This window comes from Rhipicephalus sanguineus, chromosome 1, assembly GCF_013339695.2.
Source record: "Rhipicephalus sanguineus isolate Rsan-2018 chromosome 1, BIME_Rsan_1.4, whole genome shotgun sequence".
NCBI classification, from domain to species: Eukaryota; Metazoa; Arthropoda; class Arachnida; order Ixodida; family Ixodidae; genus Rhipicephalus; species Rhipicephalus sanguineus.
The window spans coordinates 131,900,866-131,927,051 of NC_051176.1; the positions used below are offsets into that span (position 1 = coordinate 131,900,866).

The window sequence follows — 26,186 nt, forward strand, 5'->3', positions numbered from 1 at the left end:
ATAATATCTGGGGTTTAACGTCCCAAAACCACGATATGATTATGAGAGACGCCGTACTGGAGGGCTCCGGAAATTTGGACCACCTGGGTTTCTTTAACGTGCACCTAAATCTAAGTACACGGGCCTCAAACATTTTCGCCTCCATCGAAAATGCAGCCGCCGCGGCCGAGATTCGATCCCGCGACCTTCGGATCAGCAGTCGAGCGCCATAACCACTAGACCACCGCGGCGGGGTCTTAGCACCACATACAGCTGACCAATAAACCCTCGCATGCTAACTTGATGCTTTAAGTCTACCGGGGCGACGCCCTCGCTGAATCTACGAAAGAAGGGGATCTTTACGATCGTTTTGGTTGTGTATAAAAAAGAAACGAGGCCCTCCAAAAATCCCCCTTTTTTTTCATTCACCGTGAAGTCCTTGCCCCGGCTGACTTATGCCTCAAGTTCGCATGCGACGTTTTATCGGTCAGCTGCCGCCTCATGGAAAGATCGCGTGCCATGTGACAAACTCTGGCAAAGAAGAGTGTTCCACATTCACCGCCTTGAGTACGAGTGGCACTGGCTAACACTCCAAGGGACTACACATACATAAATGCCCAGCAAAGCGTACGGCGAAGCGCTTTCCGTCGTAGCTCAATCGGCTGAGCATCGGGCGTTTAGATACCATCAACGCAAAGGGCGATTTTCCGTTCACTTTATTCCATTTCAATTTAGGCCATTATTACTACACTACAGTTAAAGCCAACAATTAAAGTCCGCTATGCTTTCCCTTGGCTAATCGATTGATTTGGTTGTGTCTGTACACAACCAAGAGCTACGAGCTGCGACAGACTAAAATATTTAATATAGAACAATTACGTACATTCTTTGCAAAAACGAGCGCGGAACCGTAGACGGCGACGCAGCTACAAACACATAGCCTCTGAGCAGCATGGCGTATGCATGACCGCGCCGTGTGTGTACATGTGTCTCTCTATCTGCACACCCGTCTACTTTTATAAAGTTGATTTGCACGTTAGTTAACTATAATCATGCTTATAACAATAATTGATGAGGTTTAACATCCAAAAACCACGATTATGAGCGACGCCGTAGTGGAGGGCTCCAGAAATTTTGACCACCCGGGGTTCTTTATACGGGCACCTAAATCTAAGAACACGGGCCTCAAGCACTTCGCGAGCCCTCAAGCAAAGCGACCGCCGCGGCCGGGATTCGATCTCCGCGACCTATGGGTCAGCAGTCGAGCACCTTAACAACTATATTGCCACGTACGTTTCTGATCACTTTTGCTGCATTCGCCCACAAAGGCTGTCGGCAACGCTCAGCGCAAACCGCGCCTCATTCTTCGAGAAGCTTCACGATTATTGTAGATGATTTTGTTAAGATTGCGCGCAAGACGCGAACGCTCGAGCTCATTCTAGAGATTGCGCAACCACCAGCGATATCGCTGGAAAGTTCGATAGCGCCTGTATAAAAGCCGACGCGCTTGACCGCTTGTCAGTTGATCGACGGACGACGCCCTGTTCGCCGCTATCATTGTACAGCGTGTATTGCTGTAGTGCTAGTTCTCATTTTCCGGCCACAAGTTCGGCCAAATAAACAGTTCCATCCTGCAAACGCCGACTGCTGTCTTCGTCGACGTCACGACCACGTGACATCTGGTCGAGGTGCTGCTTCTTCCATGATCCGGACGCCCCCGCGAAGCGCTGACCCAAGCCCAAGCCGCGAAGAGGACGGCAGCAAAGAAAACCCGGATCGTCGAACAAGCCGCAGGCAGAAGGGACTGCAGCCAGAGCACGGGTTCCTTCCCGAACAAACCAGGCAGCCCCAGGTCACAACACCCACCGCAGCGACAATGACCGACCCCGTGCAGCCTGCGCCGATCCTGCTCCGGCAGCCCAAGGAGCCGCCAACCTTCCGCGGGTCGTCATTCGAAGACCCGGACACCTGGCTCGAGACTTTCGAAAGGGTCTCAACATTCAACAACTGGGACTCCGAGGACAAGCTGCGTCGCGTTTACTTTTACCTTGAAGACGCAGCAAGGACCTGGTTCGAGAATCGGGAGTCCACTCTTCAAACTTGGGACGCCTTTCGAAGCGCTTTCCTGCAGACGTTTGCAAGCGTCGTTCGAAAGGAAAGCTGTACTTCAAGCAATCAAGACCTCCGGACTCACCCTGAAGCCTGAAAAGTGCCGCTTCGCGTACGAGGAGCTCTTGTTTTTGGGTCACGTGATCAGCAAGAACGGTGTTCGCCCGGACCCGCGGAAAACAGCTGCCATCGCTGCCTTCCCGCCACCCACCGATAAGAAGGCCGTACGCTGTTTTCTCGGCTTGTGCGCCTACTACAGACGCTTTCACGAATTTTCACGAATAGCCCAGCCACTAACGCACCTGACGAAGACCGACGTGCCATTCAAGTGGGAAACGGCGCAAATCGAGGCATTTCAAGAACTTAAACGACGCCTTCAGATGCCTCCAATACTAGCGCATTTCGACGAAGACGCCGATACGGAAATCCACACCGACGCAAGCAGCCTAGGACTCGGCGCCGTCCTCGTGCAGAAGACTGACGGGCTGGAGAGGGTCATCAGCTATGCTAGCCGGTCGCTATCAAAGGCAGAAATCAACTATTCCACAACGGAAAAGGAGTGCCTGGCCATCATCTGGGCCACATCGAAGTTTCGCCCCTACCTCTACGGCCGGCCCTTCAAAATTGTGAGCGACCACCACGCCTTGTGTTGGCTAGCTAACTTGAAGGACCCTTCCGGTCGCCTCGCACGGTGGAGCCTACGACTGCAAGAATTCGACATTCACGTCGTTTACAAGTCCGGAAGAAAACACTCTGACGCCGACTGCCTGTCTCGTGCCCCCGTGGACCCGCCGCCGCAAGACGACCAGGATGATGACTGCTTCTTGGGAACCATAGGTGCCGACGACTTCGCTGAACAACAGCGATCCGACCCGGAACTCAGAGGCCTTATGGAATACCTCGAGGGCAAGAACGCCGTCGTTCCGAAAGTGTTCAAGCGAGCACTGGCGTCGTTTTTCTTACGCAACGGCGTTCTCCAAAAGAAAAACTTCTCGCCACATCGAGCCAAGTACCTTCTCGTGGTGCCTCAAGAATTGCGACCAGAAGTCCTCGAGGCCCTGCACGACGACCCGACAGCAGGACACCTCGGTGTTTCCCGAACGCTGGCAAGAGTACAGGAAAAGTACTACTGGCCGCGCCTTGCCGCCGACGTCACTCGCTACGTAAGGACATGCCGAGACTGTCAGCGACGCAAGATACCGCCAACAAGACCAGCGGGCTTTCTTCAGCCGATCGAGCCACCTCGGCGACCGTTCCAGCAGATCGGGATGGACCTCCTGGGGCCGTTCCCAACGTCGACTAGCGGTAATAAGTGGATCGTCGTAGCTACCGACTACCTGACCCGCTACGCCGAAACAAGGGCCCTACCTAGAGGCAGTGCTGCCGAGGTAGCGAAGTTCTTTGTTGAAGACATCGTTCTGCGTCATGGCGCCCCAGAGGTCCTCATCACCGACAGAGGTACGGCGTTCACAGCGGAGCTAACTCAGGCGATCTTGAGGTACAGCCAGACAAGCCACCGCCGGACCACTGCCTACCACCCTCAAACCAATGGCCTCACCGAGCGGCTAAATAAGACCATCGCCGACATGCTGGCCATGTACGTTGACGTCGAGCACAAGACGTGGGATGCCATCCTTCCGTACGTGACCTTCGCATACAACACGGCCGTCCAAGAAATGACGCAGATGACGCCGTACAAGTTGGTCTACGGAAGGAGCCCGGCGACGACACTCGACGCCATGCTACCGAACGTCACCGACGAAGAAAACCTCGACGCCGCCGCTTACTTACAACGTGCCGAAGAAGCTCGACAGCTCGCCCGCCTGCGCATCAAGACCCAGCAGCACACCGACAGCCGTCGCTACAATCTTCGACGACGCTTCGTGGAGTACCAGCCCGGCGACCGTGTCTGGGTCTGGACGCCAATACGACGACGTGGACTGAGCGAGAAGCTTCTTCGACGATACTTCGGACCGTACAAGGTACTTCGACGTCTCGGCGCACTCGACTACGAGGTTGTCCCCGACGGCATCACGAACTCTCAGAGGCGCCGAGCTCGACCCGAGGTCGTGCACGTGGTGCGCCTTAAACCGTACTATGCTCGTTAACGCACCTGAGGACTCTAATGTTTGTCTGCTTAGTTTTCTTTAGTATTGCATGTATTCATGTTCTGTTTTTAAGCATCGGGACGATGCTTTTTCAGAGGGGGGCATTGCCACGTACGTTTCTGATCACTTTTGCTGCATTCGCCCACAAAGGCTGTCGGCAACGCTCAGCGCAAACCGCGCCTCATTCTTCGAGAAGCTTCACGATTATTGTAGATGATTTTGTTAAGATTGCGCGCAAGACGCGAACGCTCGAGCTCATTCTAGAGATTGCGCAACCACCAGCGATATCGCTGGAAAGGTCGATAGCGCCTGTATAAAAGCCGACGCGCTTGACCGCTTGTCAGTTGATCGACGGACGACGCCCTGTTCGCCGCTATCATTGTACAGCGTGTATTGCTGTAGTGCTAGTTCTCATTTTCCGGCCACAAGTTCGGCCAAATAAACAGTTCCATCCTGCAAACGCCGACTGCTGTCTTAGTCGACGTCACGACCACGTGACAATATATTTAGACCACCGTGGCGGGTAACTATGCTTATTGAACGATAACGTCTGTTGCATTTCCACCACAGAAAGGGTACGGGGCGACCAGTAATGTTTAAAAGCAGACTCAATTTTATAGTGACAAGGCATGTGCACGTCATTTCATGCAAGGATGCCGCATTGCATACAGTCAAGGAAGAAGGGCGAAACAACACAAGGCCTGCATAACACAAGCATAGCATCGCGCAATGCAACGCGTATTCTTCAGGCTGTTTTTAGCTCTAATCGACGCACACGGCAACGGCTCCGCGGAAGCGTATAACGAACACCACAGAAGGCAGAGACACTAGTACAAGGCATACTTTCGTATCAAACACTTCCTCTTGCACACCATCTCTATTATGGCAGCTCGCCGCTCGGGCAATCTTACCTACACAAAGTCGTCATGCAGAGTCACGCGATTTGGCAACGTTCTTGAACTCACCGAAGAGCGATATTCGCTGTGGCGACAGTCTCGTCAAAAGGCGTGCGCTTGTGATCTTGTTCAAAACTTCGCGCTCGTTGAGGCTACGACAACACATGGCCGTCAACGATTCCATGTCAAACAACGATGCGTCCGTCCCGACACGCGGTGTAAGTACGTGTCCATTCCACGACTTCCAGCGACGATACCGGCACGTAATAATATTCAACGTGGTAAAAATACATGCGCGCAACAAACTTATTTCGGCATTACACACTGCGCTGCAAGAACTTCCTTGGAACTTCTTTTACAACGACGCTCAAATGCGTCAACTGCCTGAACGGCTTACACGCAGTTAAACGTGAGTGCGCCTGCGCGCCCCCTGGTTTGAACTGATTGGCTCTCGCTCAGCGAGCGATTTGAAACTGAGTTGCAGCTGCGCGCCCTCTTCCGTTCGTTTGCCGCACCGGTTCTCGCTTTTCTCCCCTTCCTTATCGTGTTCGCTCGCGCGCCTTCACGATTCAAGGCGAAACCCCATATGCGCAAAAATTCACGCGACAGCGACGAGCGATGCTATGAGCGACGAAACGAGCCGTTCGCGCGACGTGTTGCGTGGTCGATTTCGCGCGATCGCTCGGTTTTTCAGATTTGGAATCCGTCGCATGTCCGTCGCTCGTCGCCCGGAAGTGCTGTGCTCAAGCAGCCAATAGCAAAACACCGGAATAAGATGCATCAGTGACGTATTGCTGATTGCCGCCACTTTCTTATCGACGCACATCAACAACAACGTTCATCAACATGACCAACGGCGACGAGCGCAATGTTGACGTTGTTGAACGCGAACGCTGGGACCTGCGCCGTCTGTGACGCGGCTTGGCAGCACGTAGCAGCAGTGATGGGATCGAAAAAAATGCTGCAAGACAATGATAAACATTTTATGTACCATTATGCAACAAAACATCGTATTTTACATTGCATACCGCTGAGAACGGGCCACTTTCGGTACGAGTAAACGCCCTCATGCCAGCAACAGTGGAGATCGCTCGCCGAGGGCGTCGCGTGAATGGGGTTTGCTCATCCAAGCGACCGCTTGCGCGAAGACGATCTACGTCGCGTCGCTCGTCGCTGTCGCGTGCATTTTCGCGTATATGGGGTTTGGCCTTCACGGCAGTGCCTGAACGAAAAAGCAACTTCTTAGTGGGGAGGCCGCTTCTGAGCGATTCTTCAATTGTATTTCCAGTGCTTGCTGTTTAAACATACCGTTCGTGGTCCATTCGTGTACAGGATATGTAACGAACGGTCCGTTTTTACTACTATCTGTAACAGCTGTTGCCCTCACGGCCGTGTCTGTGTGTATGATCACAAGCATGTGGAAAACTTGAGCCTTTGACAGCAAGTGTCCGCAGTGCCGAGTGATATCTCTTTGAAATTTGCACCGAGCCAGTGTCACCATCGATGCCTCGCCCTTAGGGCGATTCAGTTGCAAGTTCTTTCTTATTGATGTTCCCTGTTAATTTAAATTAATATATTCTAAGCGGGAGATGTAAGCAAGTGCATACACACATTATCAATTTGAAATCGCTTACTGAAACACGATTTAATATTACATTGCACGTCGTCGTAATGAAAACAGAAAAATGCATATTTGTTGAAGAAAATTTTAATTAACATATTACCTTCTGAAAATGTCGTGAAAATGAACAAATATAATGAGCTAGCGAAAGGGCCTCAGCTAATTCGCAAAATATTTTTAACAAAATTGGTTTCTGGGCACAGTGCTTCGTATATGAAAAGAATGGCGAAATACTGTATATTGAATAGTAACAAAAATGAAAGCACTGCAGTGGGCCTTGCTATTTGTGTCTTGAAAAAGAGCTGTTGTACTCTGTTCACTCTTTGCCCATCGTCCCGCTTCAAAGCTGCTATTTCCAGTGTTCGACGAAATACATTGCCCTTTGCATTGTAGCAACGGAGGCGGAAAGAACCACACAGTCCTTGCAGTACATCCAGTCGGTGAGCCATAGAGTGCGACATACTTACTGGAAGCATCTTTAGTTCTAATGTGAGCATGGGAGTTACGAGGGGAAATATATATATATGTGCCATGTGCGCCAGAATGTGTTAATGAGATATACAAAAACGCATTCCTGCTCAATTTCACATTGTGGTTCAATTAAGTAATGAGCCCCCTTAGTTCTTTTTTAACATACCTTACAGCTAGGGCCCAATGGGGCAATAAGGAATTCATGCTTAGATGTTATATAAACAAAAAGGTAGCAAAATTGCATAAAGTACACACGTGTGATAAAATTTCAATTAAAACCTTTTAATTCTGCAAAAAATTAAATAACTCCACTTTAGCTTCTATCTTTAGGCAGTCTATAGACTGGCATTTGACAAACGGAAATAACACGAATTAGTCAACTTTTGTTTATAGACAATCTATACACTGGGATTAGACAAAAAGCAAACTTCCTCAACTTAACTTTTGTCTACAGATTGTATATAGACTAGCAATAAACAAAAAGAAACTTACGCGTTTTAAAACTTTTGTTTATAGACAATCTATAGAACGCAATTAGACAAACGATGAGACGCCATTTATAAACGTTTGTCTATAGAGTATCAAAAGGTTTTCTTTAGACAAAATACTAAATCTACATAAAGGCAAACTCGTCTACAAGAAGTCTACAGACACTCTATGGACTGTCTAAATCCATTTTTGTAAGGGTGGTTACGACATGATCTTTCGGAAGAAGGATTGGATACTTGACGTCTTCGGATGCCTTTGAAAATTGAAGACGACGTTTCACGCGCAACAATCCCTTTGCGTCAAGGAAAGGCTGAAACTGTGCTATTGGTGAGTTCACCGTCAGGCTCTCTCCCCGAGAAGCTGTTCCAATCTCTTGCTCGTAGTATTTACGTTGCGCATGTCGAATCCAGTGGTTGCTGGCCTCTTGAATCTCGTCCGCTGTGAGATATGCTGGGTTACTCCCATTATGACGTCGGCAGTTTCTTACAAACCTCATGACCCACGCGGTTACTCTTATCAGACGTGTGTAACTGCTAAAATTTTCTGCTTGTAGCAAGGGGGTCATTTCAGTTATTCCTGTAAGCAGCTGAACTGCGTTCTTCCTCTTTTCATTGTCCGCTTCATGGCTGTGACACGCATTATCAAATTCTTTTCGTGGCCAGAATTGAGATTTCTGTTGCAGCCAACTTGGGCCTTTCCACCACAGTGTGTTGTCTTTTAGGGACTCTGCACGCATCCCTCGTGTCAGGCAGTTAGCGCGGTTATCGGTGCCTGGGCAATGCCTCCAACTTTCTGGGCTGCTTAAACTCTGTATCTCAGTCACTCTATTTTCAACAAATGGTTTCCATTGCTTGGCTGTGCCCTTCACCCAACAGAGGGTGATCGTGGAATCTGACCAAAGATACACTGCAGTTGTTTGATCAAGGACACTATGAAGATAATTAGCCATTCGTATTCCAGTCAGGGCAGCCATCAACTCCAACCGGGGCAGAGACATCGCTTTCAACGGGGCCACTCGGGACTTCGCGAAGATGAGGTTTGTGTGTACCACTTCGCGGTCATCTTGCGTCCGTAGGTACGCACAGGCGCCGTAAGCTTTTGGGCTTGCATCGCAAAATATGTGCAGCTGACGGTTAACGTCGTAGTCTGTCAGTATGCAACGGGGAAAAGAGAGCTGTTTCAAGTTTGTCAGATCTGAGCACCAGCTTCTCCACTCTGCCTCTAGATCATCCGGCAGTGGCTCATCCCAGCCAACTCCTCTCTCCCAAAGGCGCTGAAAGAGCACTTTGGCTCGTACCACAAAAGGCGCTACCATTCCCAAAGGGTCAAAGATCCTCGCTGATGCCTGCAGCACCGCGCGTTTTGTGCTGACTCCTGTGCATGCTGTGATCAATACGGCCGCGGCCGATATGGACATTTCATCGTTAGTAGGTGTCCACAAAAGCCCTAGTACTTTATGCGGTTCATCCGGAGCGCTGCTTTGTTCGCCCAATGTCATCCTAACTTTTTCGGAATTGGACGACCACTTTCCTAGGCACATTCCAGCATCGGTCATTATTTTGTTCGCTTCTGCAGCTATCTTCAAGGCTTCGTCCTCTGTAGCTGCTCCTGTAACTAAGTCGTCGACGTAGAGAGAGTCTTTGAGTATGCTCACCGTTTTCTGAAGACCGTCGCCCCGGCTTTACAAGTGGTGAAGAAGAACGGCGTTTAACATGTATGGGCTCGCCGTAGTGCCGAATGGCACTCTTTGCATTCTCCACTCCTCTAGTCTGGAAGGGCGTCAGGGTTGTGGGGTGCTTCGCTGTACCAAAGGAATCTTAGAGCATCCCTGTCGTCAGGTCGCACGCTGATTTGAAGGAAGGCTTTCTCGATATCTGCCACGAGAGCAACCGGGTGTAGGCGGAAACGTAGCAGAATGCGGACCATGTCGCTAATGAGCTTTGGCCCTTATCCAAATGCTCATTTAGTGACGACTGTTCTGGTGCATGAGAAGAAGCGTCGAACACTACGCGAAGTTTCGTTGTCTTTGACTGAGTGCGGATGACAGGCTGGTGAGGCATGTAATATACATGCTCGGATGCTACTTCATTTTTTACTCTCTCTGCATGCCCTTCGTTCATGTAGCTTCTGATGGCCGTGTCGTATTCTTCCACAAGCTCTTTGCTGCGGCACAACCTCTTTGTAAGACTTTTCAGCCGTTTCATAGCCATTTCTCGGTTATCTGCCAGGTCACTTGAAGTTTCTTTCCACGGAAGTGACACTTCATAGCGCTCACCTTTTCTTTCCACGCTGCTCAGAGCGTGGTTGATGCTTTCTTGCTTCACGCTCTCTTCATTGGTGACTCCAATGGCGTCCAGTTCACAAAACTTTTGCAGTATAGTTTGATCTTTGGTGTCGCTTTCCAGACCAATCTTTAAGATGCAGACATTTGTCGCCATGGTCAGAGAGCTGTTGAGACTGAGCGGACCCTGGAATGTCCAACCAAACTTTGTATGGATAGCTGCTAAACCGTTGTGGTCTGCACAGCGGCGGACTTGCCCTGACAGTAAGTTCCACAAATGATCCGCTCCAATCAACAGTGCAATTCCTGGAACCGCTGGCATTCCTGGATAAATGCGCTTGTCAGCGATAAGTCCTTCATTACACTCGATTTCCTGTACGAAAGCATGGTCAACTGGAACAACTTTATTCAATTTTGCTCGTGCCATAAGCCCTCGAAGAATCGATATAGATAAAGAGGTCAATATTTTTCAGTTACACCAGTTCATCAGATTGCCGCGAAAACCATTTTACCAAATACATCACAGAAACGGCCTTAGGAAAAGTTGTTATTTGATACCCTATAGCTCAGTCGGCGCAAAGCTACAGACTGTCGCAAATAGTCGGGAAAATTTTTGGCAGCAGAAATAAGCGAGCAGAACGAGTTTTTAACTGCAAGAAAAATGCGGAAACTTTTTCGGCCATATTTATGATGGTCGGAAAAACGCTGGAAGATTTGGCATGGAATGACCCAGCATATATTTGCTAGCATTTGAATGATGTTAGGATCTGCTTGCATGGTAGGTCGTTATACTTCGCATTTACATTTCTTTTTTTACCTTTAAGAAGCGCAAAGATTTTCCATAATCTAAAAGTAAATAAAACTGCACTTACGAGCATAGGCGTGCACAGGGTTCCCCATCAGGGCGGGGGGGGGGCGGCAAAGGTTCATCGCAGCGCCCCCCCTACTAAATCAATTGACGAGGTAGATTTTGCGCCCCCCTCCCTTCTTAGGTGACTAAGGGGGTCAATGTATGGGGCAGAGTTTGCGCCCCCCCTCTTAGGTGACCAGGGGGGGCACCCCCCCCCCCCCCGTGCGCACGCCTATGCTTACGAGCACCGAAAACGTTAGGACCGTTACATTGGATCAGGCGCTCATAGATACGACCAGCGGCATGTCTTGTTTTTAGGACGCAAAATAAGCAATTTGTCTTTCTGAATAGCGACAATCTTTATACCGAGTTTTGCTGTCTAATTTCTAACAAGTTTGAAAGCCAGCCTCATTCACGCTCGTGAATACATGTGCGTATTTACGGTGCCCCTTCACCGATTTCTGAGGTTTCTGGTCACATTTGCCCATTGGTCTTAAGCAGTGCCAAGTCATGTGCGGGCAAGTACATCAGTGCATCATGCACCAGCTATGGTGCCTGTGCGAACTGCAGCTCTCGATGAAGGTAAATTGATGCGTCATATGCAATTTAGATGTTAGCTAGCTGATGACATTTTTGCTCTCTAATCCATCATTTCATGCGATGCAACAGCGATATATAACCGCGGTTGTATAAAAGTACTGTTGTTTTCGTTGGCAGCTTATTATTTATGTTGTTGGATTGCTCATTGTTAATGTTATTACAGAGAAGTGAAGTGCATACAGCAGTCGTAATAAGGCATATAATTGTCGTTCATGGTGGTGGTGGTGGTGATGGTGGTGGTGGTGGTGGTGATGTTGCAGCAGGCGGGGTTAGCCTGGCCTGCATGGCCGGCAATTGTTCCGCCTGAGCATCTCCTGATCCTCGTGATAGTATACACAGAATTTGAATACGTTTGCAGGTCACAAAGCGTTGTGACACAAGAGCCAGGCGCAGTTTTATCGAGCAACTGGCCAGGAGCTCACACCTTGCAGGGTCTCCAGCAGCAGCAGCAGCAGCAGCAGCAGCAGCAGCAGCAGCAGCAGCAGCAGCAGCAGCAGCAGCAGCAGCAGCAGCAGCAGCAGCACCGGCCGTGTTGTTGTTTACAATGCCGTAACTGAGCATACGATCTTTCTTTTTGTGTTTTTATTTATTTATTTGCGTTTCGCTCCCATCTAAATATCGCCGCCGCAGCCGAGCATTGGCCCGCCGCAGCGAATTAATTTTTAATCATGCATTGGCTGCTACCATTAAAACATTCGCGGTGGCTGGCATTCAGCTGCTATTGAAGAAAATTAGTTTGTAGTATTGTGCTATTGCAATATTGTGCAATATTGTGCAACCATATTTCAAGCCAAGCTTGCCTACCATTTTATTTACTTAACGAATGAATCGTGTGTCTATTGTAAAACTGCTTTCCTTGTACGTTATTCTCATCAAATTGCGAATGTGCTGTGATTTTCATTTGCAGCCGACATTCGAAACAGAGCTTCACTTTTAAAAAAACTGGAAGTTTTATGGAGAAGTTCAACAAGGTCAAAGTCATACTCGGTCAGATGTGCAATGCCCGCATGCATTTCGTGGAGATCGAAGAGCATTTCTGAGGAGATCATGCTAAGCTTTCTCACATAACTGTAGTAAGTTTATGGTTAAAACGCTATTAGAAAGCTTCATTACCAACTTCTGAAAGCACTTTCATATTTGTAACTCCTGTGACGCTGTCTACACAAAATTGGACAAGGTGTATAACAGATAGAGAACAACCGTTTACTGGTGGTAGAGGTTTTTGTGTGATGGGCGAAAACACCAGGTGATCTAAGAACATAACGTCGCATGTGTCCTCTGCTTTTCTTTTTTTTTCGTCAGGATGTCATGCCAGCAGCCCACTCATTGCCTGACTGCAGAATTCGGAGGGAGTACGACAACAAGGCGTTCTACTGCGATTAAGTGCAAGAGAATTTTAAACTTTCGGTTGGCGCAGTTCTAGAAAAAGCCCTTCTTTTGTGCTTGACGATGTACTCTATCAAGGTGCTCACATACCCAACTGGGTATGCTCAATACTTCGTCTTGTGCAGAGTACAATGAGAAATACCCAGATGTTTTCCAGGTGTTTTACCGGCGGGAAGCTGCTGAAGACAAAGTGAAAAGATCAAAGGTATTCGTTAAGCACAAGAATATATTTGTCCGAAAAAACATCGGATGACACGTTTATCGTTTCCTTTAGCGCTGAGCATTGCTTTTAGCGCTGTTTGTATTTTTTACAATAAATACTTATTTTTACACGTGAGCAGTACGTGTTTCTCTCGTGCTTATACACGCTAGACACTACAGGTTCTGTTGAACTATGAAGCTGATATGGCCCGTCAAGTCATTCTCAACCAAAATGATTCCCCTGAACGATAAATTTATGAGGAATGTGGTGTGTCTATGCTTTCACCGCCGTTACTTAAAAAAAAAGCAAGAATGCGAATTTTTATGCTCATGTCTAAACACACTGCATGCTTATAGTTTCCAAGTTACTGTTAATGGTTGCTCTAGGTAACCATGAAAGGAGAACTCAGCGCAAAAACGCTACTATGTGATGTTCTCGGTTCACGTTAAAAAATCCCAAGTGGTTAAAATTAGGCAGTATTAGAATACGGTACCCAGAGCTTTGTGTGCACAATTTCTTGTGTTTGTTGCCACTGTGCATCTGTCAAAGACTAGACACTGGTATACGCACGTTACTTTCTGAATACAGAATAGCGTACGTGCCCAGCCAATTACGCAACGTCTGCGTACACAATTCTAAAACTGTTAGCCAACAACCAACCACTACACGGCGTGCCATTTGACGTCAAGGGAGTCCGCATTAGGGATACCATAACCTGACTTCATTCTGTGCATGCCACAAACACAAAAATAGTAATGAAGACGCTGGATAGGATAAATAGGGGATTAGTGAAGAGACTTTCATCCTCAAGTGGACATAAAATAGGCTGGTAATGATGAAAAACAAAATGCTTCCTTGGACGAATGCGCGAATCGTTTGCCGTGAAATGTACATATCTATAATTTAATGTTCTATCAGTAACGGCATGCTGTCGAAATCAAGTGCGGGCAGTAGAGCTTCCACGAGGAGTTCTAGATTTCCCAAAACCAGTCACCATTTTCTCCTAAATCCACGGTCAGCCAAGCCTAAGTCTGGAAAGCAATATTTGCATAATTAAATTAACTTCCTCTGGAACGTACATATGTGTCAGCGCGAAGTGCGCACGCCGGTGGGTGTACCTCGCAATAACATCGCTGTATTGGCTTAAAAAGTGCAGAAATCGTTACTTACCCTAATGTTCGACAAATGGTCACTCTACGTTAACTTTCTTGCGATAATATGTCATAATTTAGCAGTTTCAGTTCCTAGTTACGACTGCCACACTGAGGCGCAACCGCTTTGTATGTGCGCAATAAAAAAAAATCCAGCTTGCACCAAAAGTTGCATCCTTCATAGACCATATACGTTGTCTATTAGCATCTGCGCATAGCTCTGCAACACTAGAACCTATAACTCGATGGTGTCAAATTAATTTTCCATTAATGCACCACTATACTACGTTCTGGATCTCTGTTGTACGCAACGCCTCTCAGTAATCCGCATACAAAAAATTAAGTGCGCGTATAGTAAAAGACACCAGAAGGCTATCCCATGCACTCTAGCACAACAAACTAATATACCCCAGTCGCGTGCGCATGGAAATGCAGCTGTGTGGATGTAGCTCGTAAATGTTTGCGTGTACCGCCGTATTAATCGCGGCGAAATATGCCAAAAATTTATCGAAAGGTGAAATTTGTATACAGTGAGGCATTGCATGCCCATGAAGGTACCTTTCGCACAAATACTCGTACAGTACGTTGCATGGTCTCGCGCTTCCAGAAAATGTTCCAACAAACTTATGTGAAAAATACTGCATCGTCCAGTGTGAGAAACATCCGCTTTGAGACGAGTATGAGGTGATTTAAATTGCGCGGCGGGACCTCTATACCCGCACGAATATAGATGTTCTAAAAAATATGGCCCCTGATGGAGTCGTAACAGAACGTCGCAAATATTTCTGCGATAACTACTGCCGGATATAAGATCCAGTTCATGTTAGCAGCCAATTCCCGCCTGCGCACTGCGTGCCAGACAACGGCGAACGGCGAGCCGCCATGTCTTCAGCGTGGACACTTCACGATTCACGTCTGTCGCGCGAGTGTCGTCCAAAGTGAGCGCATGTGAGAGGCATTTCTTGCGGGGCGCAGTCCGCCGAGCGACCGCGAAGCTGCATGCAATCAGCGCCAGCTCCTCGCTCCCATGGTTTACGGAAACGTGGGCCGCACCTTCTATTGAAGCAACAATAATGTAATTCGTTTGAGTGGAAGCGACGTCCACTGTGCAACGTTTATAACCAAGATGAGTTCCTTTACAAGTGTAGTTCATCTGCAGTGCGTGCACAGCACACCGCACATGCTCGAGCGTGTTCGCATATTATACATATTGCCGACAATGCCGCGGTTATCAGCGCATGTTCATCTCAGTGTGTAATTATTACGCGGAGAGGGTCGAGCCAACAACACTTAAGAAGTAAAACATCCTGGCATATGAGCGTGAGCACTTTGTTGTGAAGCGCCGTCGACTACGGCTTCGAAATAAACTGAATAGGCTTAGTGACGATATCGGCTACCGGCCCGGTAACCGTCGGCGGTGAAGCGGCCAGCGACGTTACTTGGAACACGGTGATTCTCCTTCGTTAATCGGCTACGTCCCTGTTCGGTTGGCGCGGATGGATTCCGAGCTCACGTCCCTCGGCAAGCGAATCTTGACGTTGAAAACTCGTTCAATCCACGAAAGGCAACAGGCTGGCGGCTTACATGAACGGAACTCGGCTATTATGCACGCCAAGATTCTCTTAATGTCTCTGAGGCGCCAGTGCCAAATATATGCGTAACAGTTATGTCTTTTATATCAAGCACGAAAATTCGCTGCAAGCATGCTCCCAGCAATAACTTGAGTGACCCCGTATATATTTTCACGAATGTCATTTAAAAAATGTCTCCTTACGTATCAGTGAACGCTGCATGTATAATAACGACCTCCACTGCACTAATACGCGAGAGTATGTAGCGACCCATTGGTACATATAAAACCCCGTTCTATTGCAACCTTCGCCGTGGCGTGATGTGATGTAGTGGTCAGCGTACACACTCGCTGATTGAATGTTCGCGAGTTCGAATCCTCATGTGTTCGTTGTGAATTTTTCTGTGATTTGCTTCTGAATGTAATACGTCTACATAGGTTACGTATGTTATAAAACGTGTGTGTAAGCCTCCGCATCCCCGGTTAGAGCGTGCAAGGCGCCCTAAAATCAATTTTCTTTTCGCCACTTCATACACCACCTATAGCTAGGACGCGCCGTAGCTAGGACATGGTCACGCGGAACGAGAAGACCTCTATAGCTGGCCTTGTAACTAGCCAGGATTCGAGACGAGAAATCTCGTCCCGCCTATGAGATAAGCCGCTGAGAAAACTACTACGCCGCGGGACGGCTACGGGCGGCGCCGCCTACAGGTTGTGCCGGCTATACAAACAGTCTACAGGCGTGAGATTTTACGTCTCGTTTCCGGGCTATAGACTGACACTTTAAGCAGGACATGATTAGGAGTGTAGCCACGAAGTCATTACAAGGTGCAACGCTGTAAATACCTGTGATACACATGCACGCACAGGCGAGAAAAAATTTCATACACAGAGGGATATGCAACAAGCAAAACTATATCAGATGCAGAAGTAAAGTCTGTTATCATGTGGAAGAAAAAATGTCTGCCCCGTAGAAACCTCCTCAAAGCTCCATTTAAATTAGTATGCCCCATTCACATGGCTTTAAGCAACCAAGCAATTCATAATGCATCTTGGAATGGACCGCGCAGAAACGACGACACAATATAGAAGGAATGCACACCACACAGCGCCTTCTATCTTGTGTCCGTATAGGCTTCCAAAGCAACGTCGAGCGGCGCCACTGCTCTTATGGCAACTGGGGGCATCCAAGGCCACAACACTGCCGCCCCCGCTTCCGCGCACGCGTAGAGCTCTCGGATTGCATCTGTACCGTCTGTACCGCTTCACAATGTAACTATTGCTGACTAGCAGTGCTCTGAGCCGAATGGGGAGCGCGTGCGCGCACGTGTCCTTGCCGCCGCCGCTATCAAATCCGGCGACAAGCCGCCTTCGCGGGCAGCGTCTGCCCCCATTAACGCATAGCTCAGCCACGCGAGCGTCGCGCCCTAACTTGAGCTTGGTTCCCTATAGCCTTGTTTGGTTTGTTTTTTATGTCCTCGTTTTCGCACTGCCCATTTCAAGATGCATAATCGATTCCAACTTGCCCAAATGTCAATTCTTCTGCAGTACAACCCCTTCATGAGCGTTCATTTCAACGTTCTCGATGTTCTTATCACTATACTTCAAAATGTTCTACACCACCGGGGCCTGCAACTAGCCCGAAATCACGCGCCTCGATTGAACGCTGCGCGTCCGCGGCAGCTGAGGCAAAAAATCGTGCCGTGGGCAGCGTGCGCCGCGCCGGCGCGCGAATAGCACCGAGGAGGAAACGCCCGCGCGGAGGAGAGTGTCGCTACTTCCCTAGATCAAGGCATAGAGTGCCTTATCTGACACGCAGGCGCGTGCCTGTGGTTGGGCCTTTTACGAGGGCGGATGGGCGACACGCAAGATGGCGGTGCACACGGTTGTTTACGTCGTCATTGCAATAGCAGCAATTGGGCGTCCAATCGGAGCGGCGATATGTTTCCGACGTCGGGTGACGGCTCGTCAAAATATATCAGGAAATGCCCGTCAAATGACAGCTAGATTTCACAGTGTGTGATGCCTCCTGTCGCTGAGATATCCGGTGCTCTGGAAAGGGGCACGTGTCAGAGGATGGCGACCTGCGCATAAAATCAAAAAAGGAAAAAAACACACGAGGACTCAGTGCTGAATAGACACGTACTCGGCACAGTCAGCGAGCAGTTAGATAGCTTACGTATAAAGGCCCGAGTTTCTTAGTCTATAGCGCCGTTGGCGTCAGTGTGCTATTACACGCAAAGCTACAGCGCTAAAATGAAGGCTCTGGTCGTGTTCCTGGCATGCGCCATTCTTACGGCTTCAGCTGGAATTCAGGATCTATGTGGTGAGGTGCTGCGCCTTCCGCCGTCATATAAAATCGGTTTGGCTAATGGCTCGTATCTCTTGTCGAACCATTCATTTTGACCTGTCCTGCTGTAATATACTCTAATCTTAGACATATACTTAATTCCTTCGGGTGCCATGTGAACACCTGTGCAAACAAGTTCTTTTAGGAGTTTTGGACAGTTCTGGCAAAAAATAAGCAATTTACACTGCCCTTTAGGTGAAGTCAACCCCATTTATATTTTTTTGCTAATTTAACTTGCATTGCGCTGGTTATCTTGAGTAATGGTCAGTTTTGTAGATACTACGGTGTTTGGCGGAATGTAAACCCTCATGTAAAGCCCTCCGTTGGGGGGGCCTTTGAGGTACATTAAATAAATAAATAAATGAATAAATAAATAAATATTCCACGTGTCGCCAACGCCAGCAACGGCAAAATAACAATTTTCCTAATTTCTTGTAATGCTTGTAGCCAAGAATTAACATGTACATGTACGTCCACTACATGATTCAAATATTTTTTATGCAAAAAAACATATTATTACGGGGTGATAAATGAATAGATGCTTGATTGCTCTGTAATTTTGGCGGTTCATTAGAACATGTGCGAAGCAACTCACAACCCATCTTATCTAACTTGCCGCGAAGTGTCCAGCACTGTGAAGTAAGTTATCAGAAATTTGACGCATTTATCACTTGATCACCTCTCTCTCTCTCTCCCTGTGTGCTAACAAATATATATATATATATATATATATATATATATATATATATATATATATATATATATATATATATATATATATATATATATATATATATATATATATAATATATATATATATATATATATATATATATATATATATATATTCTCGCACCCCACTATATCGAACTGGGTTAAATCGAATTATCTTTTGTATCGAATTATATTCGAACACAACAATGCTTTAACTCCAATGCATAGAAAAGTTTACGGCTACAACGAACAAAAACAGCCGTAACACTTGATATATCGAACATCGGGCAGTACGATACGCCCCAAGAAGTTGGCTTTCCCTCACAAGAAGTTGCCTTTTCCTCGCGGAGGGGGACTTTCTCGCATGCATTTGGGAGAATGGGCGGTGTTATTAGGAGGGCACCACACAGAGCGGAGTAGAAGCCATAGCTTGCCATCGCGTATTTTCTCCCATGATTCCTCGTCGTCGCCGCCGTCGTTCGGGGTCGCCGTTGGCCTAACTCCCTTTGTTAACGCAATAGCTGCCGTAAAACGGGAGTAACTGGCCGTTCTTTGCGAAGTTGGTTATAATCAACACAGTTTAACGTAGAGAAAAGAAGTGTGACATCGCCGCTGCGTACAGCATGCCAAGAAGCACCCTGAGTATGGTACTGAAAAAAAATGTGGTCTAGCCAAGTGCACAACATACAGCTCCACTAACGAGAAAGCTGGGGAGGGGCGAAGCACGCGGTGTGCGCCGGTGTTTCCCACAGCAAAATCGCTGCTCATGGGCGTTTCCGGAGAAAAATGCGCGCCGTTCGCTCTCTATAACCACAAGGCATGCCTTGCGGTTATAGAGAGCGAACGGCGCGCTGGTTGGGCTCCGGAGAAGCGCCGGTATACAAGGAGCAACCGCGCCCTTGCTGAGGCGGTGGCGCCCTCTCTTACGCTGAACCGATTTTAATCATTTAAATGAGAGCCAGACTTGCCGTATGTTGCCTTCGTAGCAGTTGACACTGCAACATGCTACGAAGTATGCTTCACAGGGGAAAACTTGGTATTTGAATCCAATTTTGAAACAGAATTTAACGAATTTCTGTTAACTAATGCAATTAAAACCTGATTAGTTCTTTATTTTAAATTAGTTTAAATCATGTTAGTTTATTCTGAACCGGTTTTGACTAATTATACACTTCTTTTGACCATAGTTTGACAACTTGATTTACCGTGACGATGACATGACACGCCGACAAGCCGAGACCCTAAGGTGCTTCGCCTCTAAAACATCGCCTACTTTAGGGCCAAAGCAGTCAGGGCTTCCCGCGCCCGACGAGTACGCACAGCTGCGTTTGAAGATGTTGAGTCGCTATTTACATCGACGCCGTATTTTCTCTCCGACAAACCGCACCTACATATAAGGCGCACCCCCACCCACAAACCGCAGAAAAATAAAAACTAAGAAACTTCCCCTCGTATTGCCATAAGCCGCCTTCCTTGCATTATTGTGACGCCAACTTGCGCACCTGAAACACGGTAAATTCATTAAAAGTTCTATATCGAATTATACGATATATCAAACTAACTCCCTTATTTTAGCGAGTTCGATATATTTGGGTTCCACTATATTGTAACGGTGGCAAGGAAAGCCGCACGTTAAAGAAGAGAAAGATCGGGATGACAGAGAAAGAGGACGAAGAGGGCTGTTTTTGAATGGCGATGGTTTGAGCGTTTGTAAAGCATTGTGTGAACTATCCGTGTATTTTGATTGTCCCGTTACAATATATATATATATATATATATATATAAGTGTACTTGCTTTCTATATCGCGGGGAGCGCTTTTTTTACTTTCTTGAGGCGCGCTTTATTGGCAGGCCGTGCTTCAACTTGCATGCTGCTTCCAGAGTGACGCCGACTGTTCTACAAACACTGCATGCCCGACCGACGCGTATGCTTGAGTACCTTCCAGATTGTACGCGAGCAACGATGACAACACTATGGAATGTACTGTGACGCATGCGTAAAAGCCGACGAATGCATAAAAGCCGACGCATTTCGCCGCCGATCAGTTTTTTGATTACCGAGAACCGACGAATGTGTGCGAAGCTATCATTGCACTGAGTGTATCCCTTCTTCCTTCCGCGGATCATCACACGAAGATCCGGAAAGCTGGCTCGAAGCACACGACCGGGTCGCCGTATTCAACAATTGGAGCGATGAAGACAATACACGGCGTGTTTATTTCGCTTTGGAAGATGGCTCCCGGGCATGGTTCGAGAACCAAGAGTCAACAGTGACAACGTGGGACATTTTAAATGCGGAGCATTTCTTAGCGAACCTTTTTCGCTTTGAGCGTTTCTATCTATCTATCTATCTATCTATCTATCTATCTATCTATCTATCTATCTATCTATCTATCTATCTATCTATCTATCTATCTATCTATCTATCTATCTGCACTACTTATAAGAAGTGCCGGCACCTTGACGTATTTTTTTTACTTTAGGACCTCCTGATCTTTTACATAGCACATGTAAACCGCCCCGCCACGGTGGTCTAGTGGTTATGGCGCTCGACTGCTGACCCGAAGGTCGCGGGTTCGAATCCCGGCCGCGGCGGCTGCATTTTCGATGGAGGCAAAAATGTTTCAGGCCTGTGTACTTAGAAGAATTAGGTGCACGTTTAAAGAACCCCAGGTGGTCGTAATTTCCGGAGCCCACCACTACCGCGTCCCTCATAAACATATCGTGGTTTTGGGACGTTAAACCCCAGAAAAAAAAATCTATCTTTCGTATTTACTCGAATCTAGGTCGACCCCGATTCCAAGCCGACCCCCGGAATTAGCAAGGCCAGAAAAAGAAAACTTTCGCGCATCGTTTCTTCCAACAAAACATCGGCTTAGATTCGACTAAATACGGTATCTATCTAGTCGGCTTTCTTTTCTCGTTTTGTCTTTACGAAAAATGTCTTTACGAACGTTTCGGCTGAGGCACGGCCTTCGTCAGAGTAAGTAGGTCTGTTACAATGCAGCCGCTTTTATGGGCTCACGTGTCGTACTCTCAATACAGCAGCTAGTGCAATCAAAATTAAAGGCACTTGATAATGTGCTACAAACTTTGCGTTAACAGGGTTGCATGTGATAGGTACATGAATTTACAAGTTTCAAATTTCCCTTTAGTATCAGCACGTGGTACACGGCCGGCAGGACATGTGAAAACCGCTAAGAAGTAAAGAAATCATGAACAAATTACTAATATTTTTTGTTAGTACTCAGCAGATCTGAATGATCGAGTTGTTCCGCGCGTTTGGCGTCTGCAACTATGCAGGACGTACAGCTCTGTTTTTCTATCGAGCTCCGAAGTTGTTCACAGTTACGGTAAAATTCGCTGTTTTTAGAGCATATTCTTCTAAGACGGACTACTTGGCTCTAGGGAATACTAGATTTATTGTGCTAGACGTGACTACTACGAAAGTGAAGATACTCTTGCCGATCCTTGTTAAAATCTGCTATAAAAGAAAGTAGGTATGATTCACTACGGTGCCAGATTGAAAAATGTCATCGATAAACAGCTTCATTGCAGATTTTAACCATATATATATATATATCCTACTTGACCCGACCACCTGTCTACACAAAATGAAAAGTTCATTAGTTTAATTTCCTTGATTACAGCCATAATTGCTCTATCTGGTCATATTAAAATGTTTGCAGCTGCAAAAAAGTAATTATGCAGGCCGCAGGAAAATTTCCTATTTCCCTTATTTTTTAGGATTTTCGCACGCATTTCTTCAAACACTTTGCATGCTGCCCTCTTCTAATGTTCTAAATTGGTTGCAGTAGGGTGCATAGACCATCGGCTACTCTGTTTGTGGATGTGTGTATATGAGCGAGTGCCATGTTGCGCTTAATCATTTCATCATTTAACTATCACCCCCTTTCACATCTCACTCCCCGAAGAAGCCAACCGCTCAATATAACAGGCCGAGAGAGCATTTCATGCAGAGAAAGCACTTAAACATGAAAAGTTGCATTGAAATCTCCCTAGCCTGAATGTGAGGCTGAAGCGCGAAATTCATAACATAAAGTTAAACGTTAACCAGCTATTGATTTTCTCTCTAACATCAAATTTCCTTCAACCAAAGGAATGAAAGCATGGTATTTAGGATACTTTACGAGACAGCTATTACTAATTTCGTATTCCCTTTTAGAGCTCCTCTAAATAATTCCTGTATGCACTGCGCATAGTATTATGTAATTATCTTGTTTAGGCAATATTGAAAAGACCAGTGTACAGCTCCAGCAGAGCTGTTCACTCATTCGAATAATACATTTGAACCTTCTGTTGGTAGCAGTTAAGTTTCTATCTATTCAATAACTTTTGTGAAGTTCGCCGCATCCTTACGTCGTCCCTTATGCCATTATTTCCTTCAGGCTACGAAACGAGACAGCTGACCTCAGCGACCACCTGTATAAAGCGGAAGGGTTCTTTTGATGTGAGTGAAGAACCAGGTGAACTGAGACCCTTTTGCTTTCGCCTATATACACTGGCTAAATGTAACGACTTCTAATTTGCGACATTCTAAGTTCCCTTCATATATCTCGTGCAGACCGAATTTGAAACGCACCTACATGTTTTATTCCGCTTTACATAATTCATTCCCCTGAATCGTTCATATAACGTGGATCCTCTCGATGGCAACTCTGGTTGTAGAACGGTTATAGTAGAGCGTTTGCTTCGGGCTATTATGGTTAGCTATGCGCGGCTATGGTGGAAAAGGACTCCAAGCTGTGATAACAACTAGTACCCTGAGCCAGCCCACTAACGTGAATAGGCGTGTCGGTCACAAGCGTCGAATCTGGGAGCAGTATTTGTGGAATGTGCGGAGGCTCCTCGTTTGAACGCTCAACCCCTGCTCGTGTGAGGTCTTTAGTACTGAAGACGCTACTCCGTCTGGGTTTTTGGACATGTCAGGACACCCGTCCCTACCTGAACTACCGGGACGTAAGAAAAGACTCGAATGGGAGAGAAGGTGTAATGGAAACCGAGCAAACCGCTGCGAGAGCTCTCCATTTCCCTCGGCTCGCAAGTGGAACTATACGTCGTGCGTTCCTGAGCTCTGTAGAGTACGTCGCTCACACGAAGCGATGTATCTTCTGTTTGTTGTTACGTAGCCTCGACTTCCCTGTCGAACACTCTCCAATGGTCAACTTCGAGCTGCAAGACGCTCATGAGGTTCATCCTTCCGTCAATTTAGCAAGGCACAGCGCTGTCTCCGCCCTTCGTTATCAGTCCCTTCCATATGGCGTTTCCGACCCTGCTGCTATCGTCGGCCCTCTTCTTTATCGCTATCGTACCCAGTAGGAAAGGAGTGCTCCTGGCGACACAAGCTGCTCAGAAGAGCGACTCCGTAGAGGTTGATGCGGTCGACGTGAACGAGATCGCGCCCACGGCCTTGGAGATCGAAGGGAAGCATCAGCTGTTCGATGGTGCACTTCATCGCCGACGTACGCTGAAAAATGCGGTACGGGTCGTCAAGCCGGCAAACGTCTTTTCAGAGGAGGCCTGAAGGATCGCTGAAAACTCGATCGATCGCTCGAAGCTCGAAACTCAATCTTCGCTAGAGTAAAGACACAACAGAAAACATGTATCCTGGTCCTGTTTGCAGAGTTCTTTCATTTTCCGTAATGTATGGCTACATTACAGAATTTTAATTGGTAAAACGTAAAGCTATGTGTATCCGAACAACTTTCCGTGTTTTATGTTCGTTCCATGGGCTTGTGTAGGTTTCTGAAATTGTGAGAATTTTCTGTCGATGTTCTTTATTCATTTGCAGTAACGTTCCAAATTCTTAAGCGCCGTCACTCTTCCTTACAAAAAGCAACGCTCATCTGGCAAGAGTAATACTCCGTTGGGATTGGGAATGCGCAAGGTTTCATTCGAAATTTACACGACAAACATGCAGTCTTCCGCCCTTCGCGAAGCGTATTCTTTGCATTCCATTCATATCCCCATTCTAAAAACAAACGCTAATAAATCATGGGGCTAAATAAACAGTTCTTTAATGGTATTTAAAGGACATTAAAGTGAAACAACGAATCAATTTAGAGTGAAAAATATTCTTAGGGCATCGTATTGTCCTTACTTCCGCGACGATAGGTTGATTGTTAAAAGGGAAACCGAAAGTCAAAGTTTCATTTTAATCATATTTCGTGCCGAAATCTCTCTACGTGCATGTCACAGGGACGTCACGGATTTCAACTTGTTGTTTCGTATTGTAGCCGCATTGGTTCGATAAGATTTCTTGAAACCTGGAGCTTCTGGCCTACTTAGAGGACAGTGTGCTTCATTTTTCCGAGTGAAAAATATGTAGGCCATAGCTAACGCCGTCAAGATGTATGACGGTTTTTGGTTTGGCGAGGGAACTTCAATGTGGCGTCGCCACCAGCATTTTCTTTATGCGCGTTTCCTTGCTTGCCGAACGTGTTCTCACGGCAAGAGGGGGCTTTCTGGCATTGCTAAAAACAGTTTACTAATACAAAAAAAAAATGTTTTTTTTTCTCTTTAGTGTACATTTAACGTTTCTGAAAAAAAAATTAATGTGAAGCATTTACAACAACTGTTAAATTATAGATCTTGAAAATTAACCCTATATAATCCTTGTGAGGCGTTTTATTTTGCTGGTATTAGAGGAGCACATGACAGCGCTTCCATGTCACATTCTCGCGACTGACCAGGATATATCTTAGTGCTGTAAACATGTTGCGACAACCGTTCGTGGTTACCCTATATCTGAGGAAGCGAGTTCTTTATCTTCAGACAACCTTCGGATTTTTATGTCATAGTTATAAGCCATGTACTGGGCTAGCAATAGGTCGCATGAACAACATCATCAAATCGAGTCCACGAATAGTCACGTCCATAGAGCTCAATACATGAAAAAGTCGGCAAAGCAAAAGTAAGACATGCAACCGCATCGCTTCGCAGAGAGTTGGTGGGGTAGGCTTGGGGAACGGTGTTGGCAATTTCTCTCTGCTGTCTGCAGCTCAAGGTGGCGCTTGCCCAAACAAGATCGCAGGTCCACTGCATAAATGATCCCTGCGCGATCGGAAAGCTTTGTCAACAGGGAGCCCTGGTAAGTATAAATCCACTTATTGCGGACTTCGGCAGCACAGGAATACGAAGTTGCGGCAGTTGCGTTTTTCATGGAACCATGAAACATTCTGGAAACCATGTTTACTGAATGTTTTCAGATGGTGGACCAGCCTTCGTCAGACTAATGCAAAGAACGCTTGCTTTACTCTGACGAAGTCTGGTTTACCAAGTGAAAACGTTCAGTGAATACGCTTTCGAGAAAGTCTCGTCGTCTGTTTGTGGCATGCATATATACCTATATATGCAGGGTGTTCAAAATTAAGCCTTATGGTTTTCTT

At 46.9% G+C, this 26,186-nt stretch overlaps 1 protein-coding gene across 1 annotated transcript in view; it reads right to left on the bottom strand.

The window, feature by feature from the left end:
• The window catches only part of LOC119379243 (uncharacterized), a 12,953-nt gene extending 2,842 nt beyond the window's left edge, over positions 1-10,111 (bottom strand). Inside the window, exon 1 of the mRNA XM_037648484.1 lies at positions 9,949-10,111. Coding sequence (XP_037504412.1) covers positions 9,949-10,111 — 163 coding nt within the window. The remainder of the gene's footprint in view (positions 1-9,948) is intronic.
• Positions 10,112-26,186: the final 16,075 nt, after the last annotated feature.